This window comes from Panthera leo, chromosome B2, assembly GCF_018350215.1.
Source record: "Panthera leo isolate Ple1 chromosome B2, P.leo_Ple1_pat1.1, whole genome shotgun sequence".
NCBI classification, from domain to species: domain Eukaryota; kingdom Metazoa; phylum Chordata; class Mammalia; order Carnivora; family Felidae; genus Panthera; species Panthera leo.
The window spans coordinates 53,494,034-53,517,641 of NC_056683.1; the positions used below are offsets into that span (position 1 = coordinate 53,494,034).

General features: G+C 38.9%; 1 protein-coding gene across 4 annotated transcripts in view; it reads right to left on the minus strand.

Annotated features, from left to right (window-relative positions):
- Nucleotides 1-23,608, minus strand: part of DST (dystonin) — a 490,237-nt gene that overhangs the window by 77,901 nt on the left and 388,728 nt on the right. For all 4 annotated transcript variants that reach the window (XM_042939088.1, XM_042939087.1, XM_042939090.1 and 1 more), the window contains 4 exons: nt 22,864-23,063; nt 20,676-21,171; nt 17,683-19,154; nt 1,614-1,775 (listed from right to left, as the gene is read on the minus strand). In XM_042939088.1, coding sequence (XP_042795022.1) covers nt 1,614-1,775; nt 17,683-19,154; nt 20,676-21,171; nt 22,864-23,063 — 2,330 coding nt within the window. The remainder of the gene's footprint in view (nt 1-1,613; nt 1,776-17,682; nt 19,155-20,675; nt 21,172-22,863; nt 23,064-23,608) is intronic.

The window sequence follows — 23,608 nt, forward strand, 5'->3', positions numbered from 1 at the left end:
GGCATCTGGATGCCTTGGTTGGTTAACCCTTTGACTCTTGGTCTCAACTCAGGTCATGATCTCACAGTTTGTGGGTTTGAGCCCCACAGTGGGCTCTGTGCTGAAAGCATGGAGCCTGCTTGGGGTTCTGTCTCCCTCTCCCACTGCCTCTCCCCGCTCCGTCTCTCAAAAGAGTACATAAACAAACATTAAAAAATGCTTTTTCTTTTCCTTTTCACTTAAAATCTGCCCAAAGCACTGACAGTGGCCAGGACTGTGGTGGAAAGGAGTCAAAGTTTAGCAAGTAAGCCAGGAAGAAAAGGTTACCATCCCAAACGGTAATGTAAAAGATGAAATCTTTGAGACTTTGGAAATACCCAGTACATTTATGATTAGCAATGAATAATTCAAATATTTTAAGATTACCAAAAGAAACAATGTCTTAGTCATTTTTATTATTATCCTTTGACTTCATATTTTATTTCCTACTGATGAATATTTTAAAAGACTACATTAAAAAAACTTACAGTAGAGAAACAGATTTTTATTTTGCTAGGAAAATTGCCTGTGAAGTATCCAATTAAATTCTGCTAGCCCCAAGTCCTACAGGCTTTTTGGACAAACCGGACCCTTTGTATTCTAGTAAATGGAGTCTCTGTGTCCTACACAGAGATATCCTATTGCCCTTCTCACAGATCTTTTCCTTCAGGACTGAAAAAGTAGTTGGCAAGATGTTTTAAGCACTATTGAATATATTTGCACCTGACACTACATTCCAATTGTGTTTGAAGAGCACTACAGTACAAATCAGACTTTAAAGAATGATAAACGTAGTTCTGAGATCTGGCCACAATTGCCTAAGATCTCAAAGCACAGAAACCTACAAGAACAAAAACCACCACCCCAGATAAGCACAGTCGTCCCCTAACAATGTCCTGATAATTTACGTCATGCAAAGGGCTGCCATTGTGTTTCAGCATGATCTCCTTAAGACACCAGAGCATTGTCTTCCAGTGTTTTCCTTCGTGGGCATTTAGAAAAAAGTGGGATCTACATCTCATAAATGAAATGCCATTTAGAGTTAATAGTCTATAGTGAGGGTGGTAAACCCTTAGTCCAGGACTGACAGAGAGAAACGGTGGCTTTCACTTGCACAGCGTGACCTATTATACAATGTAAAATTAGTTGCTGACATTTGAAAATTAGGCTTCACAGAAAAAGTGAGATTTTCAGGTTCCTTTGAAAATAAGCAGACTATTTGGCAACAGTGATCCTAGATCCCTACATGGAATGATTTGCTGGAGCTAAGTACCGGCTGTACCTTCGAAGGTGTATGTGCTCGCTCAACACAAGGTCATGAATCACGGGCCGCCTGCCATCACCCTGGCACTACTGGGCCTCTATGAAAGTCAAGTTAACGGCAGGGAGAGGTCCTATTTCATCCAGCTTGCTTGTTTCATTTATGCTGCCCACTGAAGCCCTGTGGGCATCCGAGTTTGGGCTGCCGAGTTGACAGCAATATAAAAAGGTAGCCATGTTTAGGGAAGTTTAGCTACTATAAATATGACGAGTCACAACAAATGCTAGAGAATAATAATCAACAGAAATGACAATGAAGGGAATGGAAAAATTACCTTCTTATTGAGAGTCTTCCACCGTGCGTTGACATCATCCAGGTCATGCTCCAAACCCTGGGTGCTGGTGCTTTTAGCAGCACTCTGAATAAGGCCCTGACCTAACCAGTTCACATCTTGCTGTTTAACCTGCAAAGGTTCAATCTCTTCTTTTTGGAATACCTGTAGTTGGGAGAGCAATCATTTATATAAATTACCTTATCTAACAACCACCAAATATAAACATTTGTTCAATGATCGAGTATCGGTTATCAGAGTTAAAAAGAATTTTTGTTGGCTATTCATATGTGACAGCTACCTTATGAATAACAGTAAGAAACTAAACTTAATATAAATTCATATTATCAAAACCACTCAGGAATTTTAAAGAATGATATTCTAAGTACCTTTAATCAGATTACCTATAAAACCAAGAAAAGAGTTTGTGTCCTCTCTCTACTGCTTCATTAGCATAAACCAGATATTTTCTATCATTCCAATATAACTCTAGTAAAAACAGTATGGAAAATGCAAAGGGGCAAAATGGTAAGATGGGCCCAAGATCAGTCTTCCTGGGCATGGACCCTTACAAGCTCCTCTAAGGATAACTGCTGCTAGCTGACAACTGAAGTTTGAGACTCAAACTGGGAAAGAAGATAACTGACAAGACGATGAGATGAGCCAAGAGGCCAATCTACAGCTTGCCAGAGGAGCCCAAATACAGAGTTAGGAAAAGAGAAAAGACTTAGGCAGGCATAGTAAATAGAATAGATCCTTACCCATCCAGCCCCCTCAATGCCTAGTGAGATGCCAAAGGACTTGCAAGAGCACAGAGACCTCACCCCACAGACGTGCTCACACACGTGGCCAGCACAGCAACTCCAGTGACTCTATGGTCACCCCCTGCACCGCCAACCATTTTCCCATGCCCTCCCTCTGACTCTCAGTCTCATCCAACTAACAGTCCTCCAGTGCCTGTAACTGGCAAACAAATCTCATGTATTAGAGTAAAATGCAAGTTCCATGAAAGCAGAAAGTTGTCTTCCTTATAGTCATTCTATGTCCTGGACTTACCACAGTACCTAGCATGTAATATGTACCTAATAATTATTTGCCGAATGCGTGTCAGTACAGAAAAATTGTATCTACATCTCGGAGTGGATGGCATTAACTCCACAAAAGAGAATACTGATAATACGTTAACTCTTTCATAGACATACAAATGTTTAAAATACAGGACTTAAAGGATTCCATAAAGAAAAAGAGATGAATTTAACCAAAGAAGGGAAGTTTCAGCTAGATACTAAGACACGACCGAGTTTGGGGTTTGAGTCATTACACCACAGGGCACCATATAATATACCAATAGTCCAAGTAAATGAACAGTTAACAGAATATATGGAAACATTAAAAAGGCAAGTAACAAAATAATACTTAAAAAATTACAGAGGTAGTATGGAAAATAATTTTACACAGTATGGAAAATAATGGAGAGGCTACAAGAAAAACTGTCTAGACTCTGGCCTAAGGCATGGCGCACAAGATAGTTCTGTGTTATTGCATGTATGAGTAAATTTAGGAATAGCAAACAAATAAATGATCATTTCCCTTAGAAGTCTCTCTGCTAAAAGCCCGAGTTTCTTCTTGTATATAAAATCCTTATAGACAATTTCCATACTGGCTAATTGTTTCTATACAGCAGTGCTGAATATAAAAAGTCAATTACACATAACCAAAGAAATAAGAACTCCTCAAATCACTGAGGAAAAAAAAAAAGTTTTCATAATTTTGTGGCAAGGTGGTAAAAATAGAATTTGAAACTGAGATGCTACTTCTTTTCTATACTACTTTCTAAGTTAACTACTTCTAGGAACTAAGAGCTCTGGAGAGGTTTTACTACTTACAAAAAAGAAGGAGGGACAGTAAGAAAACTGCTGCATTCTTAATTCCAGGAACTTGTCTGGTATAGAAGGATTCAGGGAAAAGTTCTACATTTCCTGTCAGATAATGCTCAGGACAAAAAAACCTAAGATAACATTCTAGTAAATTGCCTTAACCCCTGATCTTGGTTTTAAAGAAATCAATTTTAAGGCTGCATATCAGAGTAGGTCTGGGTGAGTCATAATTTTCTGAAGTGCTACAAAAAATATACTAAGGGTTAAAGAAGAAAACTACTAAGGAATCTGTATATTCCTAAGGGCTCAATTACTTCCTACAAATAGACTGCAAAATCCTTTACATTAAAAAAAAAGTACTTTTAAGCTTTTAAAATAGTATGTCATCTCACGCAAGCTGAAGGAAAGGGCAACGCTGCCTAGAGCAATGACTTCATAGGCTGGGAAGAGGAACGTTTCTGATACTGTCCAAATTCCTTATCTCTCAGTGGTAACAAATACCTATGAAGAGAGACTTTCCCCCTAATCTAACCCATAAGTACACAAACACAAAGCTTAAAATAAAATAAAATTACCTCTGAGGCAAAGTTTACCAGAAGAACTTTGTAAAAATACCAAAATAGCTGAACTTCAATCCGAGTGGGAAGAAAAAAATTACAGGCTTGACAAACAGCCTCTACTTATTACAAGGCTGCACCCTTTACTTTCTTACCTCCTTCACCACTCACAAAAAGTTAGCAGCTATAATGACTGCAAAATACAGCACAGCTTCTCTACTTCCATGTCCAGAGCTACTGACAGAATTCTGATTTTCAGCACATTTTAAATGTCCTTAATTTGAGTAGCCTACTTCGCAGACCACAACAATAGAATACTGTGTGTTTGTACCTTCATGACTAGGCCTGCTCAACCTTAATAAATACAACAGAACTACCCTTAAATGGCAGAGTCTTAAACCACAATTTGTGTAAAAGCCTCATGTTCACATAAACTCACAGTGGAAGCACTCTAAATGCAGGGGAACAGCCCAGCACCTGCACAAGCAACAGTAGGAATCTAAACAGCTGGGAATAATCATTCTTAAAAAAAGGTCCCTAATTAAGTTGTTACAATGATCACCTTATCAATACCTGGCATCTTGTGGGGTATTAGGCAAACTCCCAAAATAAAAGACTGGATTTGATCATTATTAGAAACACTAGTGACCACTTTAAAAAGGAACCACAAACGCCCGGCATTGCAGTCTCACATTCCCCATTAATTACCTGAGCTGACTGAAAGCCATTACAGACTGTGTCCAATATTCCTGCCTGGGCCCTTGCTTTTCTGGAAGCTGCTTGCTTTCTTACTGGTATGAATTTCGGGGAACACTTTATTTGGACCACCTCCATCTCCCGGGAATAAAGGGGCACCTCCACTGCCTCTTTAGATGCGACGTTGGATTCTTCCGAATCATCTGGTGTCAACACGGTCACATTTTTTACTAAACTCGTGCTACCACAATCTGCATCGTTTCCCTCCACATCTGTGAGAGAGAGATGTAAATCCTCAGAATTTTCCAGAAATTTCCCACTTTGTGCCGTGATTTGGGATTCTCCCGATCCATAGGTTTTCCATTCTTCTCCAGTGTTAGAAATACACTGGCTTTCCCCATCTCCTGACATAATCAATGGATCATACTTTACAGTGCTCTCTTCTAAATCATTCTGCAGAAAGCAATTTTCACCATGGATTTCCCTTTGACCATTTGCACCTTTTGTTTCATCTAGTGGAGGAACATCATGCAAAATCATTTTGAAATTTTCATCAGGGTGGGCACTTCTACATGAAAGCAATGGGATTTTCTGCTCACTAATGGAATAAACAGAAAAAAATGGCCTGTATTGCTCTGCCATATGAATATCTTCAGCTGAAGATAAGCTTCTAATTCGTGACTGGTCTCCAGTTAAAATGCCCTGTTTTTCTTCCCTCTCTGCTGGAGGGCTACATAAACCAGAGTCATCCTCCTCCGACGTTAGAGAATTAGTACCCCATCTGCACTTGCTGGCCTTGGGAACAGCATCTGACATATCAGTAGGTTCAACAAAAGAGCTTTCACTTTTGTTTGCATAATCCATAAAATTGGCTGGGACAAACATTCGCCATGACCGTCTATGTTCTTTCTTTTCTGCATGGGACTTGGCTTTGGGTAACCCGGTGGTTCGAATGATATCACTATTTAGTTTGAGCGCATCAAAGATCATCTTTTCATCTAGTTTGTTAGCTTCACGACCTCTCAGCTCAAATACACTGGAAGAAGCAAGGGCACCGTTAGAGCATAGAGAACTAACATCCAGTGTTCTGTGACTGTAGGGTAAAGTCCGATCTGTAAAATGCCTGGAAGAGAGGCTACCCTTTGAACCAGAGTCTATCTGTTCATTCAGCCTAACAGTATCATAGATTGACCGCTGTGGGACATAACAGTCTTCGATATTTAGGTCCTCCTCTTCTTCACCTTTACCTACACATGGGGGATTCTGACGTAAACAGTCTGGTCTGCTGAGTGGCTTCCCCATTTCGTAGACAATTAAAACAAATATTGCGGCTCTTGACACAGAAAATAAGAAGTAAGGTAAAGCATCTTTCAAAAAAGTATACTTCTGGACAGCACTATGAAGTGTCGTCAGCATAAAGACACGCTCAAACAATATAGGTTGTGATATAGGAGGTGTTTAAGGTCATCAGTGCATCAGTCTTAAATGCAACTATCCTTTTACCTGGTTGTTTTTAAAATGATTCTAAAAAAAATAAAGTGCATTGAGAACAAAGAACAGAAATCTCCTTCCTCCCCCCTTCCCTTATTCCCCCAGGTTCCCTTTCACATACTCCAAAACACAGAAAACAAACACACACACTTAACAGTGGCTCAAACACTCAAAACATTCCACTGTCAGTCCATTTCCCTTTTTAGTCTAATTTTGCATCTGAGATTTCCAGGTTAAAATTTCCAAAAGAGCAAGCATTTTAACAGGCTAGGCTGAATGTTAATATCGGCAGAACTCTGGTTAACTGTAATCCACTTAAAGAAGGCTTGCAAAACTCCATCTCCTTTATAAATAAACCACGCTTCAGAAACTTAAAAGACAAACACAGGGACCATGTATTGTTCAGGTCAAGGCACAAAAACAAATCCTCAGCGAAAAATAAGTTGTCGAATGCTGTTAAGAAAGTTAAATTTTTCTTTTACTTTTTTTGGGTGTAGCTATAAATAATCTTGATTCAAAAGGCAGTTTTTCTTCCCATATTAAGCTTCTTCGAGGCTACCCAAAGGAAAAAAATAGACTTTTGGACAGCCAAGCCAGGACAATCCAGCAACCGTTTAAAGTAAACAGTTAGAAAGCATGGTGTGCTATAAACTCCCCTTTAAAAAAAAAAAAAAAAAAAGAAAAAGAAAAAAGAAAGTCATTTCCAAAGAGTCTTATCTGATCTTCCTTAAGGCTTATTCCACCTGAGGAAACTGTAGCAAAGAAGAGCTCCGGGTTTCCTCTAAGGCACAAGCAGCGTAATTCACATTCAGCTCAAAACCAAGTCTACTCTAACCTTTGAAATTGACCAATTGTGGCCGCGGTTTGGCTTTCATTTTAGCTACAGCTGGAGAGAGGCAGAGGTGGCCGGTGGAGGAGGCAGAAAAGGAACTCCAGCAGGGACGTCCTGCGCGGTCCCCAGCTCCTTAGGGCAGTACGGTCCCCGGGAGGCATCCTCCCGAGCCAGGGCGCTTCCAGCAACGCCCTCTCTCTTCAAGCAACAGCTGCTACGTCCCTTCGCAGAGCAGCGCTCCGGGCATGCAGCTCCCTCTCTTCGCTGCTACGCCCTCCCGCGACTTAACTTCGCCGTCATCTTTTCTTTGACTCCTGGCCCCCTCTCGGGAGCCGGCGGGCTGTTTCAGGGGGAGGTACCTAGAGGCCGAGCGGCTGCAATGCAATAGCTCGGTGGTGACATCAGCGCACATCAGACCCAGTCATGGAGCTGGGGAGAGGGGCGGCTCGAGTTCAGAGATCCTCGAAATCCCACCAACTATGGAGTTCAACATGGGGAGAGATCCGAAGGGCTTGCAGAGGCAGAACCTGACACCAGGGGCTCCCCGAAGGTATCCTTTCGTCAACGCCGGTCACGGCGCTCATTTGAATATTAAATAGCGGGGGCGGGGGGGGGGGAGGTAGGAAGAAAGGGACTACACAGGTCCCCACCTTTCGGCTGAAACCACACCCTCATATGCTGCAGTTGCACACCGTTTAAGTAGCATTTGCGATGCGAAGTGCGGATCACTTTGGATCCAATGTTAAGTCATTCCTTTTAAAAGCCCAAGTTCAAGTCTAACTGTTCTCCAGAGCAAATTATTCCTGTGGGCACGGCCCTGAGCACCGCTGCCATGAATATCAGTAGTTACTAATAACCCCACACAGTCCCCTGGAGCTTAATGCAAGGCCCAGGCAAAGATCAAGGGCAGTCAGTAACTCTGGATATTTAATAAACAAAATCACTTCCACAGATTGTTATGTATTGAACGCTCTTTGAAAACACTGAAAATAAATTCAGCAAGAAAAACCTTAACCTCTGTAAGAAAAATTAATACTTTTAATTAAATATTATAAAATCTATCTATTCTTTAGTTTACAAAATAAGCAACATTACCAGAAGTAGCAGACAGAGTTACAAATAAAGGTAGATTGTTTTTTCTCACTCTCACAAAACAATCATCATTTGAACATAAATGATGTGGCAGGGAACTTTTGTACTTTTAATAATAACAAAATTATTATTCCAAATATGAAATATTGTTCCAAAATTATTTTTATAAACTTAAGTATTAAATCTTTTAAAAAATCTATCTGTAACCGGAACTCTATATGTAATAACACCCATTCAACAATTATTTGATGCAATTCAGTATGTGGCTATCATTAGGTTGGGGAAAAAACAAAATATATACATACACACACACACACACACATAGCCATCTATAAAGAAAAATATGTATAAAAACACCTATCAATATCACAGTATCAATGCCCATTTTTCATAGTCAAGAAGTGAAATATTTCAACAAGCACTAAATCCTATGGTACTTAAGCACAGAGGCTATTGTGAGATGCTAATAAGATTTTTAAAAAAGTGCACACAGTTTCCTTGTTTGAACAGTAGATTGGGAACTAGGCTGAGAATTAGAAGAAACCACGGGTTTTACTCCCAACTGTCACTGTACTGATATGTAAGACTGGAAAGCTGTGTATTCATGGTAATATTAATATTAAATTTTCCATGAAATGTGGATGAGTACCTTTCCCTAAACATTCTGAGATCCTCAAAGAACTTTTCCCAAAAATGGCCCTAAATCACCTTAAACTCTAACTCTGAATTATCAGCACAATATTATTTTGGCTTTACATAATGCTAAGAAAAGCAACATGTAACCTTCACAGTTGAGGTGGCTAGTGTATTTTTTTAAACTACATTTTTAAACTACATATATAATTTGTTCATAAATACAAGCATCATCAAAAAGTGCTCACTACCTATCAAACACCACAGTAAACACTGGCAAAACAATGGTGCACAGAGATGTAGCACCCCTGTCCTTATACAATTGACGGTACAGTGGAGAATACGGATGGGAAAATGGGTACAATATACAGTTTGGAAGTAAGGAGTGCTGTGGAAAAATGCTCTTTGGTGATTATGTTTAAGTACATGCCATTTATTTAATAACAGAATTCCTGTTTTATTAAACTAATTTCAACTAATCCTATAAATGATGAGCCTAATAATTCTGTTTCAAGTTAAAATTTGAACTATTAATGTTATACTGGTATTTATGACAATTATATACAAACCTACGTGTGTTTATAAAGATATGGATATATAGATATACCTTTGTTACTTAAAATCACATTCCAAAAATCTATCTGGATAACTAAAGAACTCTTACATTTAGAGCAAAACTAGACTGGTTTATCTCTTCCTCCCAAATCTGATTTATTTACAGCTACTTTATTTTTTTTTTACTTTTTAAAAAATGTTTTATTGTTTTTAAGCCAGAGAGAGACAGAGCATGAGTGGGTATGGGGCAGAGAGAGAGGGAGACACAGAATCTGAAGCAGGCTCCAGGCTCTGAGCTGTCAGCACAGAGCCTGATGCAGGGCTTCAACTAACAAGCTGTGGGATCATGACCTGAGCCAAAGTCAGACCCTCAACCGACTCAGCCACACGGGCGCCCCTGTTTACAGATACTTTAAATGTTAAAGTTTCTGATACTAACAAAATTAAGATATATTAAACTGTTAAATATTAATCATTATATCTAGATCTCTCACATTTTCATAAGACAGAAATACACAATGAATAAAATAAGCAAAGTTTTTCTGAAAAATAGTCAACATTGTTATTTCATATATACAAAAGTCATAATGTTAAATGTTCCCCAAATGTGACTTTACTTACTTTATGTTGCCTACTAAATGTGATCTAGCTAAAGTATCTTCTAAAGGCAGATGATTTTGGAAAAGCACACAAATTCCAACTGAAAAATGAGCAAAGTAGAACCACGTTCTCATTTTATTTTTCTAAAGTTAAATTAAGTCTTTGAAAAGAATAATTACTGAAAACTCTTAGAATTAAGTCCAACAATCCATTTCATAGAAAAGCTAAAGGCTAATTTTATCAACTGATACATGGAGTTTTTAGAGCTGAAAGACTGGCGGTATTAAGAAACTCAATGTGCAGTAAGTAGAAAATGTGTGAGTAAATGCAATATTATCCATGAAAACTGACAGAAGTATTTTCCCGGCCCAATGGCTTGCTACTGAAATCTGGATCAGAAGGCAAACAAGAAACATGTGATCTGTTGGGGTTTTTTTGTTTTTTGTTTTTTGCCGTGATACAAAAATAAGCCTTAGGAGCAACAAATTCTGTTCTTTCTCAAACAGATACACCATTAGATAATGAAAACTGAAAGAACCCATGTTTTTAGTTTTCAAACTAATAAACTTCTTCACATAAATGACTAAAGGATTTTTGAGGGTATTTATCAGATGGATATGCAATAGCTATTTATTTCAGTGGAAATAGTTTATATTTAAAATAAAGTAGGATATGCAGACCCCACCACAAAGGAAATAACTTTAGAAACACTTAACAGATTTACTGTTTGATCTTGACGGGAATTTATCTTGATGTGAATGTTAGCTAATAGCTTTAATAGGCACTTGCTATTTTTCCTGTGAGTTACAGAAATACTGTTTTTCTTCTATCTTCAATATGGTTTTCAGATGACAGTGGATAAAAAAATTCTACCTAATAAAATGATTCTATATGTAACATTATTAATTGAAATATATGCATATGTGCACTGTAACTTCTAAAAGGTAAAGTTCTTTTTTTTAAAGCCATCCAGTAAGCAAAACCAATGCACCTGTTAATGATCCCCTTCAACTTCCTTCAGAAAACCAAAAACCAGACAAAACCTGAAAACATTTCATACTAAAACACTACCAAAGAAATAAAGTAGTCTTAAAATTAAGGCGATTAAAGGCAAGTGAGGAACAGGATATGTGAGCACAGAGATTTTCTCAGGGTATTCTGGTTCCTGGACAGCTCCAAAAGCTCTTCCCTTAATTTACAATCACAGCATTTACCTCTGTGAGACATTGTTTTATGAACGACTGTAGACGGAGACAACCATTTATAAAACATTTACAGGTCAAACTTTTCTTAACAGGAAACCAATGTGTAATTTTATAGCCACAAAGCAAATTCTGTCTCACATGCACAAAGACACACACGCACCTTTAAGCAACTTTCCACATTAATAAATTATGTAGAACACCTTTTATCTAAAGGGACGCCTATGGTAATGACAGTAGAAGCTGCAGTTTTGTGCTCTTGGGGGATTGCTTAAAATCCCCCAAGGTTTACCCCGTTAACATCAAAACAACCAAAAAAAAGAAAAAAAAGAATCCCCATCCCCACCCCGCCTTATAAAATCTCTGGCTAAAACTGCCATCAGAACAACCTACTGTAATTCCCCAATCTTAAATGAAGCAAGAGAAGAGAGGACCACGCAGCATAAAGAGTGACAGCGTTAGTTAGCAAAAAGCAGGAAGAGAACACACAGTGCCAACTTCCCTTTAGTCACTCCTTTCAGTACAGTACATTCTTGTGTTTGATGTATGAAGGAGGGCACCCCTGTGTTATGCTATGTCATATTCTCACATGAGAATATGAGGGATTACTGATAGCACACAGATCAGCGCCAGCTCTTTGTGGCATGATTATGGTGGTCTCTGCTTGGGTAGGATTTCTCTCTTACCCAGCATGTATGATATTCCTTCTTCCTAAAATCTTAAATTCCATGTTGATGTATCTGATTAAATGATGTGATCTTCCCATAAGGTCTATGCATCAAGTTATGGTTTCTATAGTGAGAACATTTTCATTTTTAAAAATACTAGAGGAAAAGCATCGTGCAAGTGCCTTGCTAATATACTCTAATTAACAGAAGTCCAGTCAAGTAAGAATTTTTTTCCCTAAGAAAAACTTCTTATGCAACAGCCTTATTTAATATCCTCCTGTTCTCAACAAAAATGGGGAATGATTTGTCATGGACCTCTACATAACAACACGGGCACCCTCTTTAAAATCCACTGTGTTAAAGCATATCTTTGGATAATTTTATCTTTAAAAATATGGTGACATCACAGATGTTGTTTTAGGATCATTTCATAAATATCTTAGGAAGATATTTGGAAAGTGATTTATTTCAGCAATACTATTTACAAATAAGGCTCAAACTGCCTGGTTTCACCTTGTCTCATGATAACAGGCATTGTAACTCACCCACTATCCAAATGAAGACACCTGGGTTAAACAATGACTTTACCTGGACCAGAGAACATGTATCACAGCAAATTAGGCAGGTGTTCTATGGTTTCAGCTTGGCTTAAAAATTCTCTGCTCCCAGGACATCTGGATGGCTCAGGTTAAGTGTCAGACTCTTGATTTCAATTCAGGTCATTACTTCATGGTTTGTGAGTTCAAACCCCACATCGGGTTCTGTACTGACAGTGTGGAGCCTGCTGGGGATTCTCTCTCCCTCCCTCCTTCTCTCTCTCTCTCTCTGCCCCTCCCCATTTCTCTCTTTCTCTCAAAATAAATAAATTTTTTAAAAAATTTGGGGGGCACCTGGGTGGCTCGGTCGGTTAAGCATCCAACTTGGGCTCAGGTCATGATCTCACAGTTCATGGGTTTGAGCACCACATAGGGCCTGCTGCTGTCAGCATAGGATCCTCTTTGGAACCTCTGTCTCCCCCCGCCTTTCCCTCCCCGACTAGCGCATGTGCACAGTCTCTCTCTCTCTTTAAAATAAACATTAAAAAAATTCTTTGCTCTATGTAGTACTATTTCAATTTTGAAAATAAAAAGAAATTGGGTTAGAGAGCTTTGTACTGGTGATATGTTCATTTGTGGGGACAAACTGAATGACAATTTGGGGCAGCAACAGAGTGGCCAAAATAAACAGTAAATAGGTTCTGAGGTAAAACATTTTGCCATGGCCTAGATAGAGGTGTGAAGGGTGTATATGCTTATTGAAACATCAAGTTTCTTTGATCTTCACTGAAATTAAATCAATTCAATACAGTGATAGTGATTACTTCAGGATGATCAGAAGATCTGACTGGCTGTTGATGACATCACAGGAACTGCTGGGACATGTTCCTTGTATGCGAGTAGGTTACATGTGTCTTTGATAAATAAAAATGTGGAAATATTAATATTACTTAATAACGTCATTTAGACTTGAAGATAATCTTAGGCTAGTAATCTTTACCAGGAGGTAGGGATGGGGGAACACCAAAGGGAATTTTTCCCTTTCTGCCTAGGAATCGATGACAGTGTGCATAGAATTTAATGTAATATAGAGAAGTATAAGTAGAAAAATGATACTTTAGTTATCAACAGTAATAGAAAACCCCTCACACTGCATAATTTTAGTCCAATGACTAATATTTAGAAGTCAGAAAACATATGGTAAACAGAACTCACACAATCAAAATAGTTTAAAGACTTCAAGCTAACACAAAAGGTAATATTTTCAAGGACTTGGAATAGCTTTCACGGACAGTGAATTAGGACATTTGGTTGAGAATAGCATTTGTTTTTAATTATTATGTTTGGGTTGTTATCTTAAACATGAATTAATTTTGAACTTTCAAGGATATTAGCTGCTATTTCTTAGGATAATTTTTAGGAAAAAAAAAATGGAAGCAGAGAGGTCTGCCTTATCTAGTTTAAATAATCCATTACCCTCCCAGTGAATAGAAGACACCTCCTACTGAGTAACTGGGTGATAGCTACTAAGTTTCAGTCATATTCCAAACTTGCTATTATGGAAAATTGTTATAAGATTTTATCCATGATTGGGTTCAACTAAAGCTACCAGATAGAGTAATGTCAAACTAAATTACATTTCAAAGTCTATAATAAAAATAGACCCAGTACTTCAGTTCTCTTCTATTTTTAGAAATCATAAAAACTAATAGCTATTTTTAGCAAACTATTAGTTTTTCACTTGATACAGATTATTCTACTTGTTTTAATTTTCCTAAAATAGTATGTCAAAACTAATGTTCAACCAAAGCCTAACTGTCCAAGGAAAACTAAATTAGAATCTGAATTGTACACAGATTAATTGGCCAACTTAATCAAGAGAGACACCATCAGAAAGACAATGAACTGTTTGGTTCTGTTTCCACCGCAGTGGTGGTGGTCACCGTCATCACTGCATCACTGATGACGTCATTACAGCATCCACGCATCAGGTTCTAAGCCAGGTTCACACACATTTATTTCATGTTTCTCACCACAGCCGGTTTTATAAAACACTTTCATCAAGTAAGTATTCCTGGTGTTTTTGGTTCGAAATGGACAATGGTTACTTAGCTCACCCAAATTAGGCTACAGAAGAGATGACTCAAAATTTCCCAGAGAAAGTATCAGATGTGCATCATGATGAGTCAGACTGACACAGTGTTCTGCATTATTTCCACCAAAACATCCAAGCTGTGATACTTACTACCTGTGTGACCTTGGGCAGGTCACCTAACCCCTGGCTCTCAGCTTCCTTACACAAGATGGGGATCATAATTATAGCATCCATGTTTCAGGACTGTTAACAGAACTGAAGACAGGATTTAGAATAACGTTTAACACATACTAAGCCCTCCGTAAATGTTAACTGCTTGTAACTGCTTTTTAAAAAACATACATATACAAATAAACAGAATTAGTGACTGTATGCCACCATCTTTATTTACCACAACAACATTCTTGTTATTTTTTCCCCTCTGTTGCTGAAATATATTAAATGCAGGTGATTTGTCCACTTGGAAGCTTCTTTTTGAGTCCCTAGGTCTCAAGAGACTGAAGTTATGTCAAGATGTTCTTTATTACTAAATTTCATTAAAATCAATCAACTGCTTCCAAAGTAATCAGAAAAGAGACAACACAGCATGCTAAGTGGTCTATTTTAGAAGAAGTGACCACTTTATTTCTCTTCACAATCAAACAGAACAATCTCTGTAACATTAATGGTAATGATGCTTTAGTGCTTTTCAGTTTGCAAAACACTTTCCATGCAGTGGTGAGAGTGCTCATCCTACCTTGCTTTTTCTTACTTTCAAAAGAATTCTCTGCATGGAGAGCCCATTTTTTCACTGTATTCATGCTTGGGAACACAAAGAAGGAGGTATCGACAAGCAGCAGCACCAACATTATTACTTTTGCCCATTTTCTTACAAGTAGTTGAAGTTGTAAAGAGAAATGAAGGCCTTTTTTCTACACAAATTCACAGAAAAATCCAGAGAAATGGTAAGTTTCACAAAAGCACTGAACATGGTTCAATTTCATTAGGAAGAAGACTACTTGATTACTGTCATTTAAGCATTCAGATTTTGTCAGGGTTCTACAGAAAACTCCAGGGACTCACTTATCAAGCTCTCCCCCAGACCTTTGATGCAGCAATGGCCACAGAACATTTTATTTTTTATTATTTTTTTAAAGTTTATTTATTTATTTTGAGAGAGAGGGAGAGAGAGAGGGAGAGGGAGAGGGCGAGAAATGCAGCACAAGCAGGGGAAGGGCAGCAGGAGAAGGAGACAGAATCCCAAGCAGGCTCCACACTGTCAGTGCAGAGCCCAACATGGGGCTCAATCCCGTGAACGCTGAGATCATGACCTGAGCAGAAATCAAGAGTCAGGCGCTTAGCCGACTGAGCTGCCCAGATGCCCCAGAATGTTGTTTTTCCGAGAGTGAATTCTCTCATAGGAAATCTCTAGTTTGCAAAACAGAAATAGGAAAGTTTGACAGAGTAATTGGGGAAGTCAAATCAACTGTAAGGTAGCTTTTGTGAAAATTAATTAAGGGAAACCTCACTAAAATGGGAAGTTCAGCAGGGGGAGCTCTCATGCCCTACCACTCAGTCCTCAATTGCAAATCCCACAGGAAGAATCAGACCTCGCAGGTGGATACTACTCTACCGCAGGGCAGGCAGAAGGAAGGACTTACCCCTCCACCCCAATCCCCACAACGGTCCAGCCAAGGAGAGACAGAACAAGTCAGCCAGTGAGAAGCCGCTACACTTTCAAACCCCAGTTTACTCCAATAGACTTTTTGTTGACAACAGCCTTCTCTACTTCTAGCCTTCCGCCATAAAACAATGTTCCTCTCCTTTGTTCTCCAGACTTGCCTATGGTTTTGCCCCGGCATGCTTGTCCCCCATCGCAATTCTCTGCTATTCTCAAGTAAGTCTATCTTTTGATGGTAAAGTACCTGCCAGTTTTATTTTTTAAGGTTAACACTTCCTTCACCTTCAGAAATCAAGATCTATACAGAATCACAGATTTTTAAGCCCCGAAGGAACCAGGCCTTAAACACATTTTATAAATACCAAATGACCATAATAGTAATAAGTTATTTTTCAAAAGTCAGTCACCTAAATAGCGTTATTAAAGATGAGCAAAGGAAACACTATGCCAAGTATAACAACGTAGAATATGATAGTCCATCTGATTCATATTCATTTCTCATGGGAAATAATTTATAGTTTTGCAAGCTCTATTTTCATTTGGCCTTGTTTTATCCTTTATGTGCTAGTGGTGGGACTTACCATCATACTGGTCTTTACTGCAAAGCAAAACATACCTCATGAATAGAACAAGACCCACGCCAACCCCAAAGACTGATACAGGTCCCATGCAGTCCCAATACTTAGGACCTCCTCGGTGCAGCGTTGAACCTGTCTTTGTCCACTGTGGAGATGCAACTCTCACTCATACTGTCATAAATGAGGTCAAAACCAGTGACACTAAATGCTGCCCACCATTTTTATCTAATGTTCCATTTATTAAGCATCACTCAGTGCCATCAAGTGGCAGACGTTTCTTGGCACGGAGGAGCTTGCAGTCCAATCAAAAATAATTTTTTTCCTAATCCTCTGGAGTGTGAGCCCAAGATCTTTGTTTTATAAAACCAGGATTACAACATGGAACTCCACTCTGCTTTTACAAATATGAACTTCTGGAAGAAAAAGTTTACAAAAGAAATTAAATTAAGAAGGATAAGAAGACTATAAAAAGGGAAAGAGCAGGAACAGACTATAATTCACCATCTAAACAAAATGCTGGGAGACAAACATGAAGAGAACAAGCTTTTTGTGTTATACACTGGCCTCTGCAGCAGAGTTCAAAACATGGCTTTGCTCACTCCAGATGTCAGTTGTAAATGACATCAGACGCAGACTCTAAAATGTTAGTTTCAGGCTTGCCTAAAACTTTTCAAGTACCCTTTGACCCCTTGATATTATCTCAGGTTTTATTCCATGAGGGCCCAAATCCCTAGTAAGCTTGCAAGTCCCCACATGCCTGGATGTTACCCCCATAACATGCTCCTTCAGGCTCAAACGCTCGCTACGTGACAGCCATATTAGAAGGTTCTACAAAATAGGCAATCTCCTTCTGATACCAATTATAAATTTATTTTAATAACGAAAAATAAGAAAAATTTATTTTTCTAATAAAAATAAAAAATAAAGATATGAAATAAAAAATCTCTTTAAAAGTGAAAATTAAAGAATTTTTTAAACATAAAAATGAAGAATTCCCTACCTTGAACACATTAAGCTGTTGGTTAATGGTCTCTGTTTCCATACCAACAGGGCCTTGAGACTCTTCATGTTCTTCAGCCTTCTGAAGCAGAGTAGAGAATTCCTTCAGTTTGCTGTAGAATTCTTCAAGACGCTCAACCGTCCCTTCAACTTGCTCTTCTCGGGCTTGTGCTCGGTCCAGTAACTTGTTGCATTGTTTGCTTAAAGCTTCCAAGTCCCTTTTGATTCCAACAAGATCAGGAGAGGTTTCTTCCATGGCCAGCATCCTCTTGCAGGTTTTATTAGCATTGTCGTTGCTTGCTATGAGGGCTTCTAGTTTCTTCAGAAAGGCTTTGATATCCTCCTTTTGCTTTTGCAATGTTTCTACATCTCTCCCCACCGGGGCCATACTATCTAGTTCATCATCGAACTCTGCAAACTGAGAAAACATTTCTCGGATGGTATTCTGGAAATGCCCAATGCCCTGAAGCTTGGTTTCTAAGAATGAACACCTTTCATCAACCTGTTGACTCAATGCACTATGTTCTTGAGCTAAGGTTTCTGCTTGTAATAAAACATCAGAGGTTCCCTTTGAGTCTGAAGCTTCTACCACAAGGTCTTGTGCAAGCCCTTTGACCAAATCTACCTGATGTTTCAAGGTCTGAAGGGTCTTCTGCTGAGTCTGCAACACAGTCAGGTATTTGTTACTGTAGGCCTGGGGTCCTAAGGAATCATAGACATCTAGCTGCTCCTTTGCACACTGAAGCTGCCTCTTAGCTTCTTTGGAAACTTCTTGAAATTCTTTAAACTTCTGGGCCATGTTCTCCAGAGAGAACTTCTTACTGTGAAGTTGCTCGGTGACCATGTCTACTTTCTGGATCAGTGATTTATTCTCATCTGTAACAGCCTCTTTATCTACCTCACAGACACTGAGCAAGCTATTGGCTGCATTGTTTAGCAGTTCTACCATCCCGAAGTGTTGGTTCATTTCCTTCTGCAGAGACTGTAACTTGGCAACAGAATTCTCTGTTTCAGCAGGATCCAAGCAAAATTTTATTTCCTCCAGGTTATTTTGACATTTGTCTATCCATGGCCGGAGAGTCTCCACATGCTCTCTGTACTTGAGGGCTTTTTCCAGTGAATCTTTTACCCTGTCTTCCCGTTCTTTCACCTGCTTATTAAATCCATCCCAGTTGGTTTTAATTGAGTTAAGTTGTAACTGTAAGGCTGCCTTCTCAGACCCTTGTGTTTTTAACAAGAGATTTTCACCTTCTGCAATGGTTTTTTCATAAATACTAGACTGAGCAGACAAAGTTTTACTAAAGTCTTTCTGATCTTTAATTAAGGACTCCAAGACATCGAGTTTGGCTGATATGGGGGGACACTTGTTTTGCTCTTCTTTCTTTGTATCCAGCCAAGCCTGAAAATCTCGAGACATTTGCTGAAATTGGTGAGAGCTCGCACAGGCTGACTGAAGGTGCTGAACATGATTCTCTAAAAATGAAATCACAGACATGTTTATTTTTCATCAAAATGTAATTCTGTCTGCGAAAAGCCAAGAGAAAGACCACCAAATAAATGTACAGAACTGGCTAAAAGGAAAGCCTGTTAGCACTAACTGTAAGAACTACAAGTGAGCTCAAGTCCGACATGGAGGCTGAGGAGGAGCAGGAGGGGAGCACCACAGGAAGAACAGAGGCTGTCAAGGCTAGATCCTGGAGCCAACTCCATTCCAGTACGAGGAAGTGATAACTGTTCAGAGTTCACGTTATTCTGATAAATAATCCACCTCCTGTAAAATCTGACTTTTCCACTTCCGTGATTTGTACCTGTCATAGGGGCACTACGGAGCACCTGGGGACTACAGGGGTTAGGGTTCCAGCCTCTCAAAATGCTGGAAGACCCTGGACAGATGACTAAACCTCCGAGCCTCATTTCCCCAAACGTAAATTGGCAAAATCAATAGAAGCTATTGTGGTGATTAAATGACAGCACATGTAATTAGTTACTGCCTGTCACATAAAAGTGGTCGTAACAGGAATAATCACCAACACGCTAGCTAATATTCATTACCAATATCCTGTCAAAATAAAGGAGTAAATCTGAAACGGCTGCTATGATCAATAAATAAATCCAATCAATTAAAAAAGTATAAACTGAGTATTTACTAGGTGCAAGGCACTCAGTGTTACTTTCAAACAGAACAAATATAGCAGCCAAATGCAGGCCATTCTAACGTGCAGTAACTCACTACCACTGCCTCTGACACATCCTGGCTCATCTGTCACAGAATTATGGCCACAGTAGGTGAGAGAGAAACAGAGTGCCAAATGCTTCTCTTTCACACATTTCTTTAGAAAAGCTGTCTGCGGCAGAATGAAACAAAGTAACTGTAGATGAGAAAATGATACAAAGCCTTTTTAATAACTGTATCCATCTGTTTTTCTGATGCAGTGAAACTGTCACAAGACAAAAACATTTAGGTCTTTTACCTTATTTTATTTATTTTTTATTTTTTTTTAATGTTTATTCACTTTTTGAGAGACAGAGACAGAGTGTGAGCAGGGCAGGGGGCAGAGAGAGGGGGAAACGCAGAATCCGAAGCAGGCTCCAGGCTCTGAGCTATCAGCACAGAGCCCAACGCGGGGCTTGAACTCACGAACTGTGAGATCATGATCTGAGCTGAAGTCGGATGTTGAAGTGACTGAGCCACCCAGGTGCCCCAAACATTTATATCTTTTAAAAACCAGGTTGAAATATCTGAAATTTCAACGGGCCTTCGTTCAAGGGATTTTTGCCAATTATGCGTGCAGAATTTCCCTGATGCTGCATCTGCACGTGAACACAGAATGACTCTCTGTGCTCATGTGAGTGGCCCCTTCCCCATCTACAATTTCAGTGAGGGCAGACTCTCTTTAGGGTCCTAGCTTCCTGGCAACAGCTTGGAAACACAGAGCAGGCAATACTTGATCTCTATTTCCAGGAAATATATGTATTAAAAGAAGACAGACGAACCTGCTTTTTGTTCAATATCCTTAAATGACTTTATGATGCCTTCTAGTTGCCTACTCAGTTCTGCTTTCAAGTACTCTTCTTTAACCAGTGCTGACAAATCCTCACAGAGGGCCTGGGCCACGTTTATCTGTTTCATTTCCTGCTCCAGTTCCTGCTTCATTTTTTGGGCTGCTTCCAACTGCTGGTTCATGGCATCAGGGTGCGCGCTCACGGCCGCACTGGTGATGAGTTTATTATCCAAGTCACTCAGTTTATCAGAAAGACTTCTCAGCAGGCTTTGATACTGTGTGCTCTTAATAATGGCTTGGTCGATCCAGTCACATCTGTCACTCAATTGTCCTGTTAGGCTGTCCCACTTTTGGGTCACAGCTGCCAGTTGCTCTTTCACAATCCCATGGAAAGAGGGGTGTTCACCAGGTCTGCTCAAAATGCTCTGACCAGCTGCAGTTAGCTGCTCATATTGAGGCTTCCGAGTATCAAATTCTTGCAGCAGGATCTAAGGCAAAGAGGTAACAAGGGTAAATAAACATACAAGTTAGTGGATAATTATGGAAAACAGAGCTTTGAGTTTCTAAACAGATATAAATGGTCTAGTTTTTACTTATCTAGTTTTTACTTTTGTTTTTTAGTTCCTGTTTTCCTAGCTTTTATTTCAAGGGCAGTGTAATTATCTTAAATTAATCCAAAGAGCAGTGGTGCTTCACAGAGATAACATTTTGTCTAAAATAATATCCCTCAAAGGGGAAAAGAGAGTAAATATAGCAGTCTGGGCAAAATGAACAAAAACCCATGTACAAATTTTCATATACAAAGACAAGCACTGCTATTGGACAAGTTCATATCACACAAACACCAAATTTGTATTTTCCTACTTGTAGTTGTCTCTTGGTAGGATATTTTAAATGCTCTATAGCATTTTACACCAAAGGAAATGTTCAGTGATAACAATGTTAGAATACATTAAGTCATAGTGCATTGATTTATAAAACCTCTTTTAAATATAAGATTACTGACATTTATACTCTCTATATAAAAATTTTAGCCAATAAATCATGTTGCTCAGAATGTGCAGGCTCAACACTGACTCTCGTTCTAAAATGAATGATCTAAAAATTTCCTTTTTATATTAAGTTTTTAAATGTTTATTTATTTTGAGACAGTGTGCATGCATGTGTGTGAGCCAGTGGGGAGGGGTGGTTGGGCGGGGAGGGGTGGTTGGGCGGGGAGGGGCAGAGAGAGAGAGAGAGAGAAAATACCTAGCAGGCTCCGTGCTATCAGCACAGAGCCTGATGTGAGGTTTGATCCTACAAAATGTGATATCATGACCTGAGCCAAAAACAAGAGTCAGACACTTAAGCAACTGAGCCACCCAGGCACCCCCTAAATTGTAGTATAATATTTTATCTATCTTAGGGAGACTACCAAGTCTAGGGGCAATTATTTCTGCCAAGTATTTATTTACATCTTTTGTTTTCACTATCTTTAGGGTAAGAACATATATGAACTAGGACATGTTGACTCTAAACTACCAAGACTGATTTGTGTTTTCAAAAGTATAGGATTAGCCGCACTGCTCTAATACCACTACATATACAGGAGGAAATCTAACTGGAACCACAATGGAGCTTTTTCTCTCTGACTTAAATTTCATGTATTTTTTTTCTCCTTGTGGATTTATCCACTTTGTAATTAGACTGGTCTAACCCACTCTGTTTCAAGGTTCCTCTGTTTTGCTTACTCTTTTTCCTCTTCTTATTCTGTCTTTCCACCCCTCAGGGCTGTATTGCATGAGTTTTACAAGTTTCATTATCTTCTACCACAATCAAAATGAATAAAACCTCAAAGGAGCAATTTCTAAACAATAAAAAGCATATACCAGCTTCTCATAAAAATGTAATTACTTATACAATCACATTAATATTTCAAAGAAGGCCCTTTTTAACAGGGTCTGCACAAACCACAATATGACTCAAATGATCAAGGGACTTGACACACTCATGGGCTCAGGAGACTGATGCCTCCTGGCTTTGGTTCCCTGGGGGTTTCCCCACTAACCTCAGGATGTTATCTTATGGGCATCTGAAACATTACAAATACACTTCAAGGCAGTTTAAGCACATACTGTCCACAGCTAATGTATTTATAATGAAAACACTTGTCTTATTAAGTCAAGTCATGTAACACTCACCTGCACCTGCTGCCTTTGTGTGTTTAGCATATTTGGGTCAATTGACAAGGGCCCAAGAACACTGACCATCAGTTCTTTTTCCACAAGCCACTGTTTTAACTGAGCCTCTACAGTCTGGAATTGGGTTAGATTAGTAGAGGATTCTTCCAGTTTTTGTTGTCTATCAACTGTTAATTGATTGAGTTCTTGCCACTTAGAATCTAAAAGAAAAAGATAAAAAATAAAAGAGGTGTTTGGTTTTCATACATTAACATCACTACATGTATGAAGACTGCAGGACAGGACTCAGAATGATACATAGGTGGCTATCATTCCCTCTTTGAAACTCTTCTTACACAGTCGATTAAAGCCTACTCTGAGGGTCAATGGCATTTAATGATACAGATTTTATGATGCTGGTGCTGGGTATCAACCGAAGTACATGAAAAATAAATTTGAATCTGACCCTAGAAGATAATGTAGAATAATATGGAATATCCCTTAAAGCAAACAGGATCCGTAGATCCTCATTTCTTCTAGAGGTCCTATACAGTCTGTTTATTCAACAATAACTGCCCTACTAGAACAATCTAGAACAATGAACATTAATTCTTTCCTTTAATAGGAAATCTTCAATGATCAATTCTGGGCAAATGACTCCCACGTTTGTATATCCATGTCCATTCTATTTTATTTAAATCACCACTGACAACCAGCTGCCTGAAAGTTACACTAGGAAATCTCACCAACCCCTCACACTTAACAT